Genomic DNA, 15,437 nt, shown 5'->3' on the forward strand with positions numbered 1-15,437 from the left:
ACACACACACACACACACACACACACACACACACACACACACACACACAGGTATGATCTTAACTTAAAGAAAGTGGGATCACAGATACACAGAAATGAAGCCTAACGTGAAATGGAGTCTGCTTAGTCACTTGCTGGAATAATTTTAGGTTCCTATCAAAATCTAGCAGACATCAAGACTGTTCCTGACTCCTGAGCATGCCCCACACAACTCTTACGTCTTCGGTGTTTATGTTTCATCCTTTCCAGTGGTGAGGGTGAAAAGATAAAAAGACAAGGACATGAAAAAGGACAAAGCAAGGACAGATATGTGAAAATGTGATATAGCAGATAAAGTACTGGACTGGGGGTTTAGGAAAACCGGGCACTATTCCTAACTCTGTCCCTCTGTGGCCAGAGGCAAATTATTCCACATCTATAAAAGATAAGAATTTCTAAGATCCTTTCCAATATAAAACTACACGATCTTACAACTGACAGTACTACGTACTTATGACTCATCCCCAAAGCTTAATGCCCAGAAAACCTTAATTTAAGACTATTTCTGGGTTTTAAAAAATCGTTCCTCAGGACCCTCTTGGGACCACCTCTTCGCACATAAATAACAGAGAACTCCAAAAACACATGTTTATCATGCAAATAAATTACATTAGGAAGATTTCCACATCATGATGGACCTTGTGTGATTCACAGGCATGTCTCCTGTATCTTATGTTTTTATGAATTACCTAATAGAAATAAAAGACCAAACTCCAGAAAGTTGATTATCCAATTCTGTAACTCTCTCATTCCCCAGGAAAACACATGGCAGTAACTTGGAAAGTCAGACCACAAAAACAACTACGTTTTCCCTGTTTCTTCCGTCTTGTGAAAAGTAAAACTGAATTTCATTTTAAAGAATTCCCACATATTTTTTTCAGTCTTTTAACATTTTTCCCTAAGTAAACTTTGGTACCTCCCAGCTGGCCAAATTCAAGATTCTCTGTATCTTATTTCCATTACTAACTTGGCCCATTAAATTTCCGCTTCCCTGTCTTATCTCCATTATATCTCATTTTTTACCAAAAAAAAAAAAAAAAGAGAGAGAGAGAGAGAGATGCTTACTAGATACTGCTTTTAAGACTTTCTCCCTTCCCCAAATACATTTTAAAGTACATACCTCCAAGTGATACCAAAGGTTGGTCTAGGAGAAGGATACGGCCATATATCCAAGGCAGGTTTTGCATTGTAATTAAAATAAGGGACTTCTCGGATTCCTCCTTTTCTGGCCAACTTTTTTAAGTCATCATTAGGCAACACAAATATGCTCTTCTTGCTGCTCTTGGTGATAAATTTTCTATAGGATGGCAGAGCAGTACCTGAACGAGTCTTCTTGGGTCTTGAAAACTTCATGAGTTTCACTTTGTCCCTTGTGGAATATTCTTTGCTCACGGTCATAGATGTTACCAGAGTGCCTCCTGCAGTGGTCAGTGAGTCTGTCACTGTTGTGGTGACCACAGTTTTGCTTTGCTCCTTCACAGAGATGATGTCCACGCTGCTGCCCGTGGAGGGTGTGGAAAGCTTTGTTACCGTTGTAGTGGTGGTCGTGACAGTGGATTTGGCACAGTTTTCTGTGGAAGAGACCACAGTCTGCTTATCACCTTTTGCTACTTTGATTACGGTTTTTGATTCCGTGGCCACCGTGGATGTCATAGTGGTGACTTCTGTGATGACTGTTTTCCTCTTAGACTCTCCGTTGACATTTTCATCTTTGCTGGTAGGCAGCCCGTTTTCATCAACAAAATCATTACTGAGGTTAGATTCCTCTCCAGAAGTAACAGGTGAGGGAGTAACTTTCTTAACTTCTGAGGTTTCAATTTCCATATCTTCTACCTGATTTGTTGAACTGCTTTCTGGACAAGACAGTGGAGGTGTGGTAGTGTGTATACTCTCAGACTCTTTAGTTGAAGGCAGGGTCTCTAGGCCATCCTGGTAGTCACCTCCAGCATCAGAAGATCTCAGTAAACATGATTTTGTTTCCATGTTGTTTTTTTCATTAAAATCTTCCATGATGACATCACCATTCATGAATGGCTTTACAGCAGATTCTTTAATGGTCAAAGACTTAATATCATTTTCAGGAATTATTTTACTTATATTATTAAGCTTTGGTTCAACATCGCCACTTACTACTTTACTCTCAGAGATTTCTTTCAAGCATTCCCCTTTCAAATATACTTTAGATTTATTATCTTTTCCATTTATTTGAAAGGTACTCGCTTTCTGTCCTTTCTTTTCAGACTCTCGATTTTCATTATTCTTTTTGTCAGTGCTACTTTTTAGATTGACTTGATCAATACATTTAACTGATCTCTCCTCTAATTTCTGTTCTTGACTTGTTTTTTTACCATTTGCTTCAGTTACCTTACTCTGTGATCTCTTGTCACAGTTTCCAGTGGACTGATCTGAAACAAACTCACGTTTCAATGGTTCCAAGCCTTCAATACCTTGTTCTTGAGTTATGAACTGTTCAGAAATACTTTCACTGCTATTCTGAACAATCATATCTTCTTCACTGCTGTCTTGAATAGACATAGTATCAGAACTATTTTCCAAAGTGCTATTATACTCAGAGTCACATCCCAGTTTTCCTTCAAAGTCCATTGCTTTTGACAGAGATGGGATATCTCTATCATCGATACTTTTAGGTACTGATGGAAGTGAAGGGCTCTGGGAAGGAGAAACAATGGTGTCATTATCCTCCTGTATGAGTGGTTTTTTGTTCTTATAGATCAAAGTACCAATTTCATCTGTACTGGCTAGTTTGGAGTCATCAACGAGAAAATCACTTCCTTTGGTGTTAATCTTACTAGGTTCCTGGCCTTTACTGGTAGGTTCAGAGAGACTCTCATCTATGTCATTTCCAACGGAATTTTGTTTCTGACAGTTTGTCTCTGGACTCTGAATGGAGACGTCATCTAACATTTGATCTTTTGGATAAAGTTTGTTTGTTGTATGATCAGGATCACTGATTCCAAGAATTGAGGGATCGCTCTGTGAACATCCCCGAATCGAATCTTCAGATTTATCATTACTTGCATTAGGGCTTTGTTCTTGTTTAATAAGCAAGTCACTCTGACACCCTTCTTTTGCTTTAGTTATTACTGAAGACTCAGAAAGACTTTTCGGGGAACTTGTAGAGGCCTTTCCGATACCCTTAATTCCACCCTCCAACTTCATCTTTTCAAGGCGCTGTTTTTCTTCCAGTGTAAACTGTTTAATTCTCCTTTCAAGAAGTCCATCTAGTTTGGATGATTTAATTTTCTTTTTATAACTAGTCCTTAGATGAAAACCCTCACTGACATTGACCACATCTACTTGAGAACTTTCCTGACAATTGATATGTGGCTCTGTTTTCACATCATCATCTATTTCCATTGGTTCTTCCTTAAAGGATTTATCATTGTCAGAATCTAAAACTTCTTTTACATCTGTGAAACAAAGACATTTACGTAAGTGAAATTTTTTACTCTCAAATGTGGAACTCATAATATTTTTATTTTATTTTTTCTTTTCTTTTTTTTTTTTTTTTAATTTTTTTTTTTACGTTTATTTATTTTTGAGACAGAGAGAGACAGAGCATGAACGGGGAAGGGTCAGAGAGAGAGGGAGACACAGAATCCGAAACAGGCTCCAGGCTCTGAGCTGTCAGCACAGAGCCGGATGCGGGGCTTGAACTCACGGACTGCGAGATCATGACCTGAGCCGAAGTCGGTCGCCCAACCGACTGAGCCACCCAGGCACCCCCATAATATTTTTATTTTAAAAACTACCAATGGTTCTTATTTTCACTCAAGGGCTTAAATATAAATATATACTTGAAAGCTCCTGACATAGGATTAAGATAGGTCAACGGACAGGGCTAAACTTTATAAAATGTTAAAAAACACACACATATTGTAAATATTTAAATATTCTTAGCATCTGAAAATAGAATGTTACAATGAGAAACTACTTAGCCTGTGACAGCTACTCCATACACCAGTACCTTCATGTAAGATTCTGTATAAAATATTTTGTAGTCATAAAATATCTTAAGGCTAGTATCTTACCTAGTTTTTAAAATACAGCTTTTCACAAAAGGCAATGTAAGTTCCTCAGAAGGTTGGACACAGAGTTAGCTTAATGACCCAGTAATTCCACTACCGGGTATTTACCCAACATGAATGTTCATATCAATATTCGTAACAGCCAGGAAGTAGAAACAACCCAAATGGCCATCAACCGACGAGTGGATAAGCAAGATGTGGCACCATCCACAAAATGGAATACTACGCAGAAATAAAAAGGAGTGACAAAACCCTGACACCTGCTACAACATGGATGACCCTTGAAAACATGACGCCAGGTCAAAGAAGCCAGTCACAATGGACCACATATTACATGATTCCATTTATACGTCATGTCCAAAACAGGCAAATCCGGAGACAGAAAGTACATTAAGGCTGGTGAGGGGAGTTAGGGAGGACTGGAGACTGACTGCTAAGGAGTATGAGCTTTCTTTTTGGGGTGATGAAAATGCTCTAAAATTCACTGTGATGATGGTTGAACAACTCAGTGAAATACTAAAAACCACTAAATTGTACCCTTTAAATGGGTAGATTATCTAGAATATGAATTATGTTTCAATAAAGCTGTGATCATCAGAGAAAGACAAGGCAGTACCTCTCCTGTTGTGCGAACTAGATCCCGTGCAACCTTAGCATCCCCAGGCTGCCCTCCACCCCGGACTCTCCTTACCTTGGTCCTTCTTCTCAGCAATCCTGGAAACATCCATTTCACTTTGGTCTGCTCCTTTTGTAGCATCTGAATCTTTTACCTCATCTTTCTCAGAATCAGGCTCTGTTTTTATTTTTTTTGGACTTCGTGGACTTTTTCTTCTATCTGATTCATCCATATTTCCATCCACATTATTTTTGGCTGAAAAAGAATGAAGTATATAATAATGACAGGTATTCTGAATATTAGCAATTTACTGTAATAAATCTAGTTTAGTGGAAATTATCAAGTATTTTCAGCAATTTACACTGCTTTTTTAAATTAAACACACACACACACACACACACACACACACACACAGAAGACAGTATATACTTCCCTAATATGCTTGGCTGACCTAAACCATTAAAAGAAGACTGCATTTCAGATGTGCTTCAGAAAGAAGCTTTCACACAGAACGACTATTTCAACCTGTTCGATGACTTTACAGATTCTTTATCAGTGTTTCTAACATATTTTGTGTTAAAGAATCATATTAGAAGGATAAATACTTAAGTATTTTTCACCCAGACTCCATGGACAAACTTCAAAGATATCCAAGATCCAATGAAATTAATTACAAAAGTTTGTTTACATACTTCCCCTGGCCCCCACCTCCCCCAGGTAAGGAATCATAGCATTTATCACAGAATAAAAGAGACTTAAGGGAAATGACTAAATGCAATGTTTGGCCTTGTTTGGACCTGGTTTACTGCCAAGAGTAAAACGGCCTCTCTGACACAACTGGGGTACCTGGGGTAGGAACTGAGAATCTCAAGATGAATATGTTAAATAGTGTCAGTTTGCTGACTGGATAATAGCATGATGGTTATGAACGTCCACTCTAACTAGAGAGATATATTGTACTGGAAAATAACATGATTTCTGGAATTTGCTTTAAGTACAAGGGAAACAACTCTAGGAAAAAAGTAGGGAGTGACAAGTGAAAGAAGAGTGACAGAACTTGATAACTGTTAAAGTTGAATGATGATTACATGGGAGTTCATTATTCTCTTTTACTTTTGTGTAGCTTCAACTTTCCAGAAGGTAAAAAAAAAAAAAAAAAAAAAATCAAGCCTACGATATAGAACTATTGTCTAGATGAATTTTCTTAGGCCTTAGAGGCATTTCTGCCTTTTCTTTTCACTTGAACCCGAATATCCCAAGGACTTAGCAAGGTGAACCTATTTTTTATTTAAATAAAAACGACTCCTTCCAAAAAGATCTGCCTGAAAGGGGAAAGAGTGCAAAAAACAAAGCCAGTATCTGTCAAGACAGCAGGATATTGGTGAGAGAAGAAAAGAATCATAGAAAACGGTGACAGGATGTGTCTAGACCCCACAGGTAATGAAAGGACAAAAAACTAAACTGATACTCTCTTTCTTCAATGCTTCTGTAGTTATTTCAGAATAACTGGGCAATATTTTTTCAACGATTTCAAGTCGCTCACAAAGAGCTTCATATGTCAGTATACCCCATTTATAAGCTTTAAGATCCTGGACACTTAAATGGACGATTTATAAAACGTTCGGGATTTCCTCTCCATGAAAGGTCTCCTTGACAGACTATTAACAAAGGGAGCCCAGGTGGCTCAGTCGGTTAAGTGTCTGACTCTTGGTATCGACTCAGGTCGTGATCTCCCGGTTGTGGGATGGAGCCCCATGCTGACAGCGTGGAGCCTGCCTGGGAGTCTCTCTCTGCCCCTCCCCCACTTGCACACACGTGCTCTCTCAAAAATAAATAAATATAAAAATATAAAAATAAATTTAAAAAAAAAACGATTAATTCATACCCGTCATTAACCCTTGCACATTAATACCTGTATTGACACTTATAAATTAATGTGCAAATCAAAGGTATACAGTCTGAGTTAGAATGGAGGTTAGAGATAAGGGACACAGCAGTCAAGCAAGTCAAACACTCTATAGTCTTCTGATGCTGTCAAGTGTTCCCTGAACTGTGTTTCTCTCTGTTCTTTCTAACACCTCTGTGCCTCTATCATATGATCAGACTAGATATCTTAGCCATTATGATAGGGACTAACAGTTCTGAGATTATAAATTGGTGGTTACTAATGCCTTCACCGTAATTCCTATTCTGTAGTTAAGCTAAACCAACAATGTGCTACCACCTGAGAGGAAAGGCTCTGAAGATGCTAGAAGACCAACCTGGTACCTGAATGGATAAAGGCCCGCCATTTGTACAACAGAAACCATATGCTAAGGAAAGTGGATTCAAGATAAATCTGCAAAAGCCTAAATATTTTGCTTATTGGTAATCTGGATTTTACTACACAGACAAAGCAGGTCAGACATAAGTAAACACAGAGCTCTCTATAATTCTAAGTGCTACGTGGGCAGCTGGAGCAACAAAATGGCAATAAAAAAATTGTGACCGTCTTTCAGAATTTATCAGAATGTCCATTTTGCTTGGATATGATCAGATCATAATAGAATTTAATATTTGCCAAGTACCTACTATCACCTAGGCTTTTTAGGAAAGAACACATTGCACCAAAGACTAGCAAATTACACTGCATAGCGCGCACAACTACTTTTGAAAATTGCTCAGATTACAAAGGAGATCTTGCAACGTAGTGTGCAGAAAGGACAACGGAAGCCAGGAGACATGGATTCCAGTCAGGATTCTATCCCTGTGTGAACTGTACGTCACTTAGTATCTCCGTGAAATAATCTGCTCGTGTGCTGTGAGTTTCAAAACGCATGGTCTCTTGGGGCGCCTGGGTGGCTCCTTCGGTTCAGCGTCTGACTTCAGGTCATGATCTCATGGTTTATGAGTTTGAGCCCTGCATTGGGCTCTCTGCTGTCAGTGCGGAGCCTGCTTTGGATCCTCTGTCCCCCCGTCTCTCTCTGCCCTTCCTCCGCTCGTGATCTCTCTCTCACAAATACATAAAACATTAAAAAATTATATATCTATATATATATCTATATATATCTACAGACATAGATGTATATAGTCTATAGATATAGATATATATAGTCTCTTAGTAGGGTAGTTCCCCTCTAGAGTTCTGTGATTCTAAATACTAATAAAATTGTTAGCGAGTAGCACAAATTGAGTTAATACCTCGTTTATGTGGAAGTGTTACTGAATTCTCCACTACTTGCTGTTTGGTTTTGTTATGTGCCACAATGCTGAGGTTACCAGATATGTAGCTCCTTAGGAAGTCAAGTAATACTGAATTTAAGATTTCAGAAAAACAACTAGGTGGCTGAGACCTGTTTTCTTTTTTTAACAAGTCCTATTCTAGCCTCTTTCTTTAACTGAAACTCTAAGTATCACAATCCTGAGAATAAAGGCTTAAATATTTTATAAAGGTTTAAAATATTTTAGAATTTATACCAACTACATTGGTAGTTTTGCCATGTTCTGTTAAAAATTTCAGAGAAAACTTTCATCTAAAATACGGTCAGTAAACCTCATTCTGTAAGAAACAGTACAAATCAGAAACATGAATACAGGAAAAATAACTTCAATTACTTACTTCCTTCTAATGACTTTCTGTAATTCACATTAGTATTGCCTGGCAATTTAGGAACAAACCTATAAACATGAGTTTTACTAATCCAGCTCCAACCACCATATCCCGTAACTCTGTATTCCTCTCCTTTTTGTTTCCAAACCTGGTGTGAATGAAAACACTCTGATTAAACAAGAATGAGGATGCTTATAAAACATATGTGGTTTTATACATTTTTACCAAACAAGATCCACAGTCAGGCAAATAAGTTTACCAATCAATTTTATTTTCAACAGGAATCACACATTCATGAAAAAACTGAAGACAGCTGAACCCTGAACAACATGGGGGTTTGCTGACCCCCCACCCAGTCAAAAATCCACGTATAACTTGCAACTCCCTCAAAACTAACTACCAATAACCTACCGTTGACCTAAGCCTTACCAATAACACAGTCAGTTAACACATATTTTGTAAGTTACGTGTACTATATACTACATTCTTTACAACAGAGTAAGCTAGAGAGAAGAAAATGTTATTAAGAAAATCACAAGGAACAAAAAATGAACTTACAGGTACTATACTGTATTTATCGAGACAACCTGCTTGTAAGTGAACCCATGCAATTCAAACCTGTGTTGTGCCAGGGCTGACGAGACCCCTTTCTAATATGAAAAATGTAACGCAATTTTTACAGTGTTGGAACAATTTCAACCAATGAGTCTAATAGCCCACCTACATTCTACCGAGACAAACCTCTGCTTATAGAAATCGCCAGAAAGACTTACTTCATTCCAACTATATTAAATAAAAGGCTGTGCCAAAAGCAAAACAAAATTTAAGTACCTAAAGTTGCAGAATACAAGCCTCAGAAATGGCTAACACTATTTTAAAAGACTATAATAAAAATTACCTGATGTTTAACTGGAAATGTATATTTTACCCACGTGGCTTGTTGCATCGTTTCTTCCTCTTCTTGTTTTTTCTCTTTTTTCTTGACTTTCTCCTTCTCTTCTCTTTCAATTGATGTCATTCTGTGTAACCTAAGAATATATGAATAGAAAGAACTGCACTTAACTTTGAAAAATACATTAAAAAGATAAAAATACAGTACTGCAAGTCAGGAAGTTAGAATCAAAGAATGGTTAGCTATAATCCCACAACCCAGATAACCCCAGTTCACAAAAATCAGTAACAATTCCGTAACAGGAAAAATGAAACAGCAGAAAAAGGCAAAAGCGTGCCATCCTTCCCATATGCCCTCCAATAAGAAATACACTCCCTTACGGCTTATTCCTGGAACTATTAATACATATATATACCAATATATTTACACAAAAGGGATATATTACAATCACAACTACACAGTTTTTAATCAATGAATAATTGCATTAGAAGATCTTTCCATATACCAGAAGATATGGCTATTCTTAAAGAATTACATAATCTACACCACTGCATGGACATACTATAATTAAACCAGTTCCCTATTAAAGAATACATTATTTCCTTCCCTCAAAAAAGACCAAAAAATCCAAAAACCTACCAACCAGTATTTCTAATTCTATCTAGCACTGGGGGGTTGAAAGCCTTTACACTAATGTAGAATTCAGGCTTTCTACATCCACAGAGAAAAGGGCTGACAACGTTCCTGCTTTTGGGTAAGAGGAAGGAAGGACCACATTGATGAGGCCACCAGTCACTGAATAGGGCATAGGCCACACTCTTTTCCCGGGGTGGGAAACGGTTATCACTGCACCCAGTAATAGGGAGACAGGCAGGCCTGTGGTGAGGCTCTACATTAAGATGATTAGACTGGAGGGATGGATGCCTGGGTGGCTCAGTCGGTTGGACGTCTGACTCAGAGTTTTGGCTCAGGTCATGATCTTGCGGTTTCGTGGGTTCGAGCCCTGCACTGGGGTCTGTGCTCGTAGCATGGAGCCTGCTTGGGGATGCTCTACCTGCCCCTCCCCCACTCACGTGGTGTCTCTCTCTCTCTCTCTCTCTCTCTCTCTCTCTCTCCCCCCCCCCCTCAAAATAAATAAAACTAGACTGCATTTTTGTGAATGGGAATATTCCCCATAAACAAGGACACTGACCAAAACCTATGAAGAGAGGACCCTGTCTCTGAGACCTCTAGTGGTAGAAAACCTGCTTTATTACACCCTACCCAGAGGCAGCCAATCTTGCATGCATAACTTTGTGGAAACAAATAGAGATCTTTTGTCAACCTGGGGGACAAGCTGCTAATAAGATATGAGAGGGGAATTTAATCCTTTGGATCTCCATCCCCCCACCAAAACTCCCTACTGAACTCCACTTTCAAGAAAGCTGTGTGCCCCTGTGAATATAGGACCCTAGAATCTAGGCGGCTGCATACCGCGAGCTCATGCCTATCAGCCGCACAACCCTAGAACAGCATGCTTCATTCTTTCCCAGTTGACGGAAGGAGAGGAGAGGGAGGAGATTCTCCCCGGAGACTCACTTACTCAAATACCACCCATCTGCCACTACTCGTGGAACCAGGGAGTGGGGCGAGCTCTGTAGGCGCAGCAGGGTGGATAACCTGGCAGCCTCAGCCTGCCAGAGGAAGGAGTGACTGACCCAGGCTCAGGTAGCATTGCTCAACAGAGTTTTTGTGGGCTAGGCTTTCAAGCTCTCTGCAAGTTGAGGTCTGACGTGGCAACTGAACTATCTTCGCTGACAGTGGCCAGGAACAGAGTACTGTGCGGGGAGGATACGGGAGCAGTGACACTCTGAGAGCTCACGGCTGGACTGGGTGCTCAGCCTGTGCTTTTGTGTTCACATGGGAAACAGGTCCATTTTCATCACCAGATATAAAGGCTCCATTTTGCTGAGGACGCCAGGCCACTGAGGTAGTATTATAGCTAATCTGTGATGTTAGCTACCCTTGAGTAAATTCTATTGCTCTCACTGCCACCGAGCCAATCTTTAGGTTTCGGCAGCAAAAATGGCGAGCTCTGAAGGAATTCAAGTCCATTTGGTCGGGCAGACACCTGGGCTACCGCTGGCAGCCCGGAGGCCCCAGAAAGGAAGAAGCCCCATCGGGCTGGCAGCGCGTAGCCTCTAGCTGCCAGTCCATACGGGGAGGCACACGGGGGTGGCAGGTGTCTCTTCTGTACCTCCATGGTTCAACTGAGAGCCTGACCGAGAGTACAGACCAAGCTTCAATCCCTCTCCTAATCTCCATGGGTGCCCAGGGTCGTGTCCTGCCTGCTTTGCTACTACAAACAAAGCCATAATAAACGATGTTTTATGTCTTCCCTGGTAAACTTGGAGAGTGCTCACAGTGTTCCCCAGCGGTGGGGTAGCTAACTCCAAAGGTCCTTGAACTTAAAATGCTGACAAGTAAAGCTACATTGTTCTTCAGAACTGCACATTTCACGCTGCCCTCAATGACAAAGCCACCGTGTTTTCCCATACCTTCACTCAAGTTAGTAACAAACTTCTAGATGATCAGCCCAAGTGAGAGATGAGAAATGATATCCCACTGTTTTGATTTACATTGCTTTAATTGCAAGAGAGTAAACATTTTGTTAATGTCTACTGGCCTTTCGTACTTATTTTTCTGCAAAATGCCTGCTCAAATCCTTTGTCTTGTCTGTACTGGACTATTAGTCCTTCTCACTTATAAAAGATCTTTGTCACTTAAGGTAACTTTCCATTTGTGGTGCAAAGATTTTTCCTCAGTTTGTCATCTTTTGAGTTTGATTATAATATTATTTTTCCACTCAGAATTTTAAATACATATATCCACTTTTTTTCCTCTATGGCATCTGGGTTTTATATCTGTTTAAAAAGAAAGTATCACAACAAAAACATAAATTAATCCACGGTTTCTTATTGAAGCTTTTTGGTTATTGTTTTTTAAAAAAATCTCTGTTTATCTGAATGTTTTTGCCAAGGCAGGGAGCTAGGCTGAAATTTCCTAGGTCCTGCTTCCTTCTCTGACATGCAGTGCTATCATTGCTAGATGCTCACATGTGTTTTTAGGTCTATTTCTAGATTCTTTGTTCTACTCTACTACCCTAAAATCTTATTTTTATTGTAGCTTCGAAAATGTTCGAATATTGAGGCACCTGAGTGGCTCAATCGGTTAAGCGTCCGACTCTTGATTTTGGCTCAGGTCCTGAGATCAAGCTCTGAGTTGAGCTTCACACAGCGCATGGAGCCTGCTTGGAATTCTTTCTCTCTCCCTCCCCCCCGCCTCTCTGCCCCTCCCCAACATGTGCTCCCCTTCTCTCTCTCAAAATAATGAACATTGAAAAAAAGTGTTCCAATATCTATTCCTTTCTTCCTCATACCTACTTCCCTTTTCTTGCAATTAATTTTCCTAGATGATATATCAGTATCATTTTGATCAAGCCTGTGTGCCCCTCAAGGAGGGAAAATCTTATTCAAAATGCAAATGAATATTAATTTTAGAAGATTAATATAATTAACATAATGCATGGTTTCAGAAAATGTAATATACACATCTAAACATAGGATATATCTTTATCTTTCATTTACTGCGTATCCTTTCTATCTTTTTTTTTTTTTAATGTTTTTAATTGATTTTTGAGACAGAGAGAGACAGAGCATGAGCAGGGGAGGGGAAGAGAGAGAGGGAGACACAGAATCCGAAGCAGGCTCCAGGCTCCGAGCGGTCAGCACAGAGCCCGATGCGGGGCTCGAACTCACGGACTGTGAGATCATGACCTGAGCTGAAGTCAGACGCTTAACCGACTGAGCCACCCAGACGCCCCTCCTTCCTATCTTTAATAAAGTTTTAATGATTCCTTTACATGATCCTAAATATTTCTTGTTAAATTCATTCCAGTTGTTTGAGTTTGGTTTTTTTAAAATTTTCTTTTATGTTTATTTATTTTTTTGAGACAGAGGGAGACACAAGCATGAGCAGGGGAGGGGCAGGAAGAGAGGGAGACACAGAATCCAAAGCACGCTCCAGGCTCTGGGCTGTCAGCGCAGAGCCCGACACGGGGCTTGAACCCACAAGCCGCGAGATCATGACCTGAGCCGAAGTCAGATGCTTAACTGCCTGAGCCACCCAGGCACCCTGAGAGTTTTGTTGTTATGGGGATCTTTTCATTACAATTAAAAAATATATATAAAACGTAACCAGATTAAGAAAGAGAACTTTATCAATAAAGCAAATACATCTGAAGCTAGTGTGTCCCACTCCCAGGCAGTCATTATCTTGACTTTAGGGTTATCATCCCCTTTTCTTTATAGTTTTACCACCCATGTGTATACCCCAAACAGTAACAAGTTTGGCTTTTGAAAACTCAGTAGCAAGAATAAAACTAGCTGCATGAGCATAAGAGCAATGCTGTTACTATTAAAAGAAGGTTCCCAGGAAAAAATAAACCTGTCTCTGTGTCACAGCTTCCAAGAACCTCTTCTGGTGAAATCCAAGGGTGAGGGCATGAGCAAGGTCTGGAAGACACTGGGCTCACCACACTCTGGGTCATCTGGTAGGGCTGTGAGCAGGTACGGATCCAAAGTGGACTGCTATGGACTTCCTGCTTCTGTGCCATTTGATTATTCTGTGGTATAACTTGGGAAAATTCTCAGCTCTCCCCAGTGACTTAGGATATGGTCCTCTTTGGTAGGTTATCATTTGTCTACCTGGATTACTGCTTCCATGGCTTTATTGGTGCTTTATTCTCTATTGTTCCTCTTTTCTCCATGGGTTTATGCTTTAAAAAAAAAACGCTTTGCCATAGTTTTCATGGAGGTAAGCAGGGAGCAAAATTAAATGTGTTCATACAATGTTATTTTCACTCAGAACTCAGACAGTATTTTCTACATAGTTACTGTCACATAGAATGTATTGTTCTATATGGCAGCCATCTTATTTAGTTTTCAGATTGTTTCTGATAGTTTTTCAATTTTCTTGGGGTTTCTAAGTGTCTACTTAGGTCAACTGCATATAATTATGCCTTCATCTGCCAACATGTACATACATACACGTATACACACACATGTATATGCATATGTATGTTTTATTTCTCTTGACAAACTCCCATCAGTTAATACTTTAAGAAAACTTGGGAATTCAAGCTGGTGCAGCCACTCTGGAAAACAGTATGGAGGTTCCTCAAAAAACTAAAAAGAGAACTACCCTACGACCCAGCAATTGCACTACTAGGCATTGATCCACAGGATATAGGTGTGCTGTTTCGAAGGGGCACAGGCACCCCCATGTTTATAGCAGCACTATCAACAATAGCCAAAGTATGGAAAGAACCCAAATGTCCATCGATGGATGAATGGATAAAGAAGATGTGGTATATATATATACAACGGAGTATTATTCAGCAGTCAAAAAGAATGGAATATTGCCATTTGCAACTACGTGGATGGAACTGGAGGGTATTATGCTAAGTGAAATTAGTCAAAGACAAAAATCATACGACTTCACTCATATGAGGACTTTAAGAGACAAAACAGATGAACATAAGGGAAGGGAAACAAAAATAATATAAAAACAGGGAAGGGGACAAAACAGAAGAGACTCATAAATATGGAGAACAAACTGAGGGTTGCTGGAGGGGTAGTGAGGGGGGGGGTAGTGGGAGGGGGAATGGGCTAAATGAGCAATGGACACTAAGGAATCTACTCCTGAAATCATTGTTACACTATCTGCTAATTTGGATGTAAATTTTTAAAAATAATAAACAAAATTTAGAAAAATACTTTAAGAAAAGTTAAAAAGAGGGGCACCTGGGTGCTCAGTCTGTTAAGCATCTGACTCTTGATTTTGGCTCAGGTCATGATCTCACAGCTCGTGGGATTGAGCCCCACATAGAGCTCCACATCAATAGCACCAAGCCTGCTTGGGATTCTCTCTCTCCCTCTTTCTCCGGACCCTCTTCTCCAATCCTTCTACCCAAAACTAGAAGCCCAGTGAGCCCTTCTTCTATGGATGTAGGAGGCCTGAATACTATGTTAGTGGACCCTCTGAGGGTTTAAAAGCCCTAGTGCCAGCGAGAGAGAATCAGAAATACTGACTGGCATATCCTCTCTTCTATTCTAGATGTTGGTTACTTGTGTTTTCCCCTTTGTTTTTTCTTTCCTGATAATCTCATCAGATGGGCTCTAAGGTATGTTTATTTTCTATTTCATCAAATATT

General features: G+C 39.7%; 1 protein-coding gene across 14 annotated transcripts in view; it reads right to left on the reverse strand.

Moving 5' to 3' along the window:
* Positions 1–15,437, reverse strand: part of BPTF (bromodomain PHD finger transcription factor) — a 145,667-nt gene that overhangs the window by 47,979 nt on the left and 82,251 nt on the right. For all 14 annotated transcript variants that reach the window (XM_049637626.1, XM_049637632.1, XM_049637625.1 and 11 more), the window contains 4 exons: positions 9,191–9,320; positions 8,302–8,440; positions 4,779–4,958; positions 1,159–3,469 (listed from right to left, as the gene is read on the reverse strand). In XM_049637626.1, the coding sequence (XP_049493583.1) occupies positions 1,159–3,469; positions 4,779–4,958; positions 8,302–8,440; positions 9,191–9,320 (2,760 nt within the window). The remainder of the gene's footprint in view (positions 1–1,158; positions 3,470–4,778; positions 4,959–8,301; positions 8,441–9,190; positions 9,321–15,437) is intronic.

Source organism: Panthera uncia, chromosome E1 (assembly GCF_023721935.1).
Source record: "Panthera uncia isolate 11264 chromosome E1, Puncia_PCG_1.0, whole genome shotgun sequence".
In the NCBI taxonomy this organism is placed as follows: Eukaryota; Metazoa; Chordata; class Mammalia; order Carnivora; family Felidae; genus Panthera; species Panthera uncia.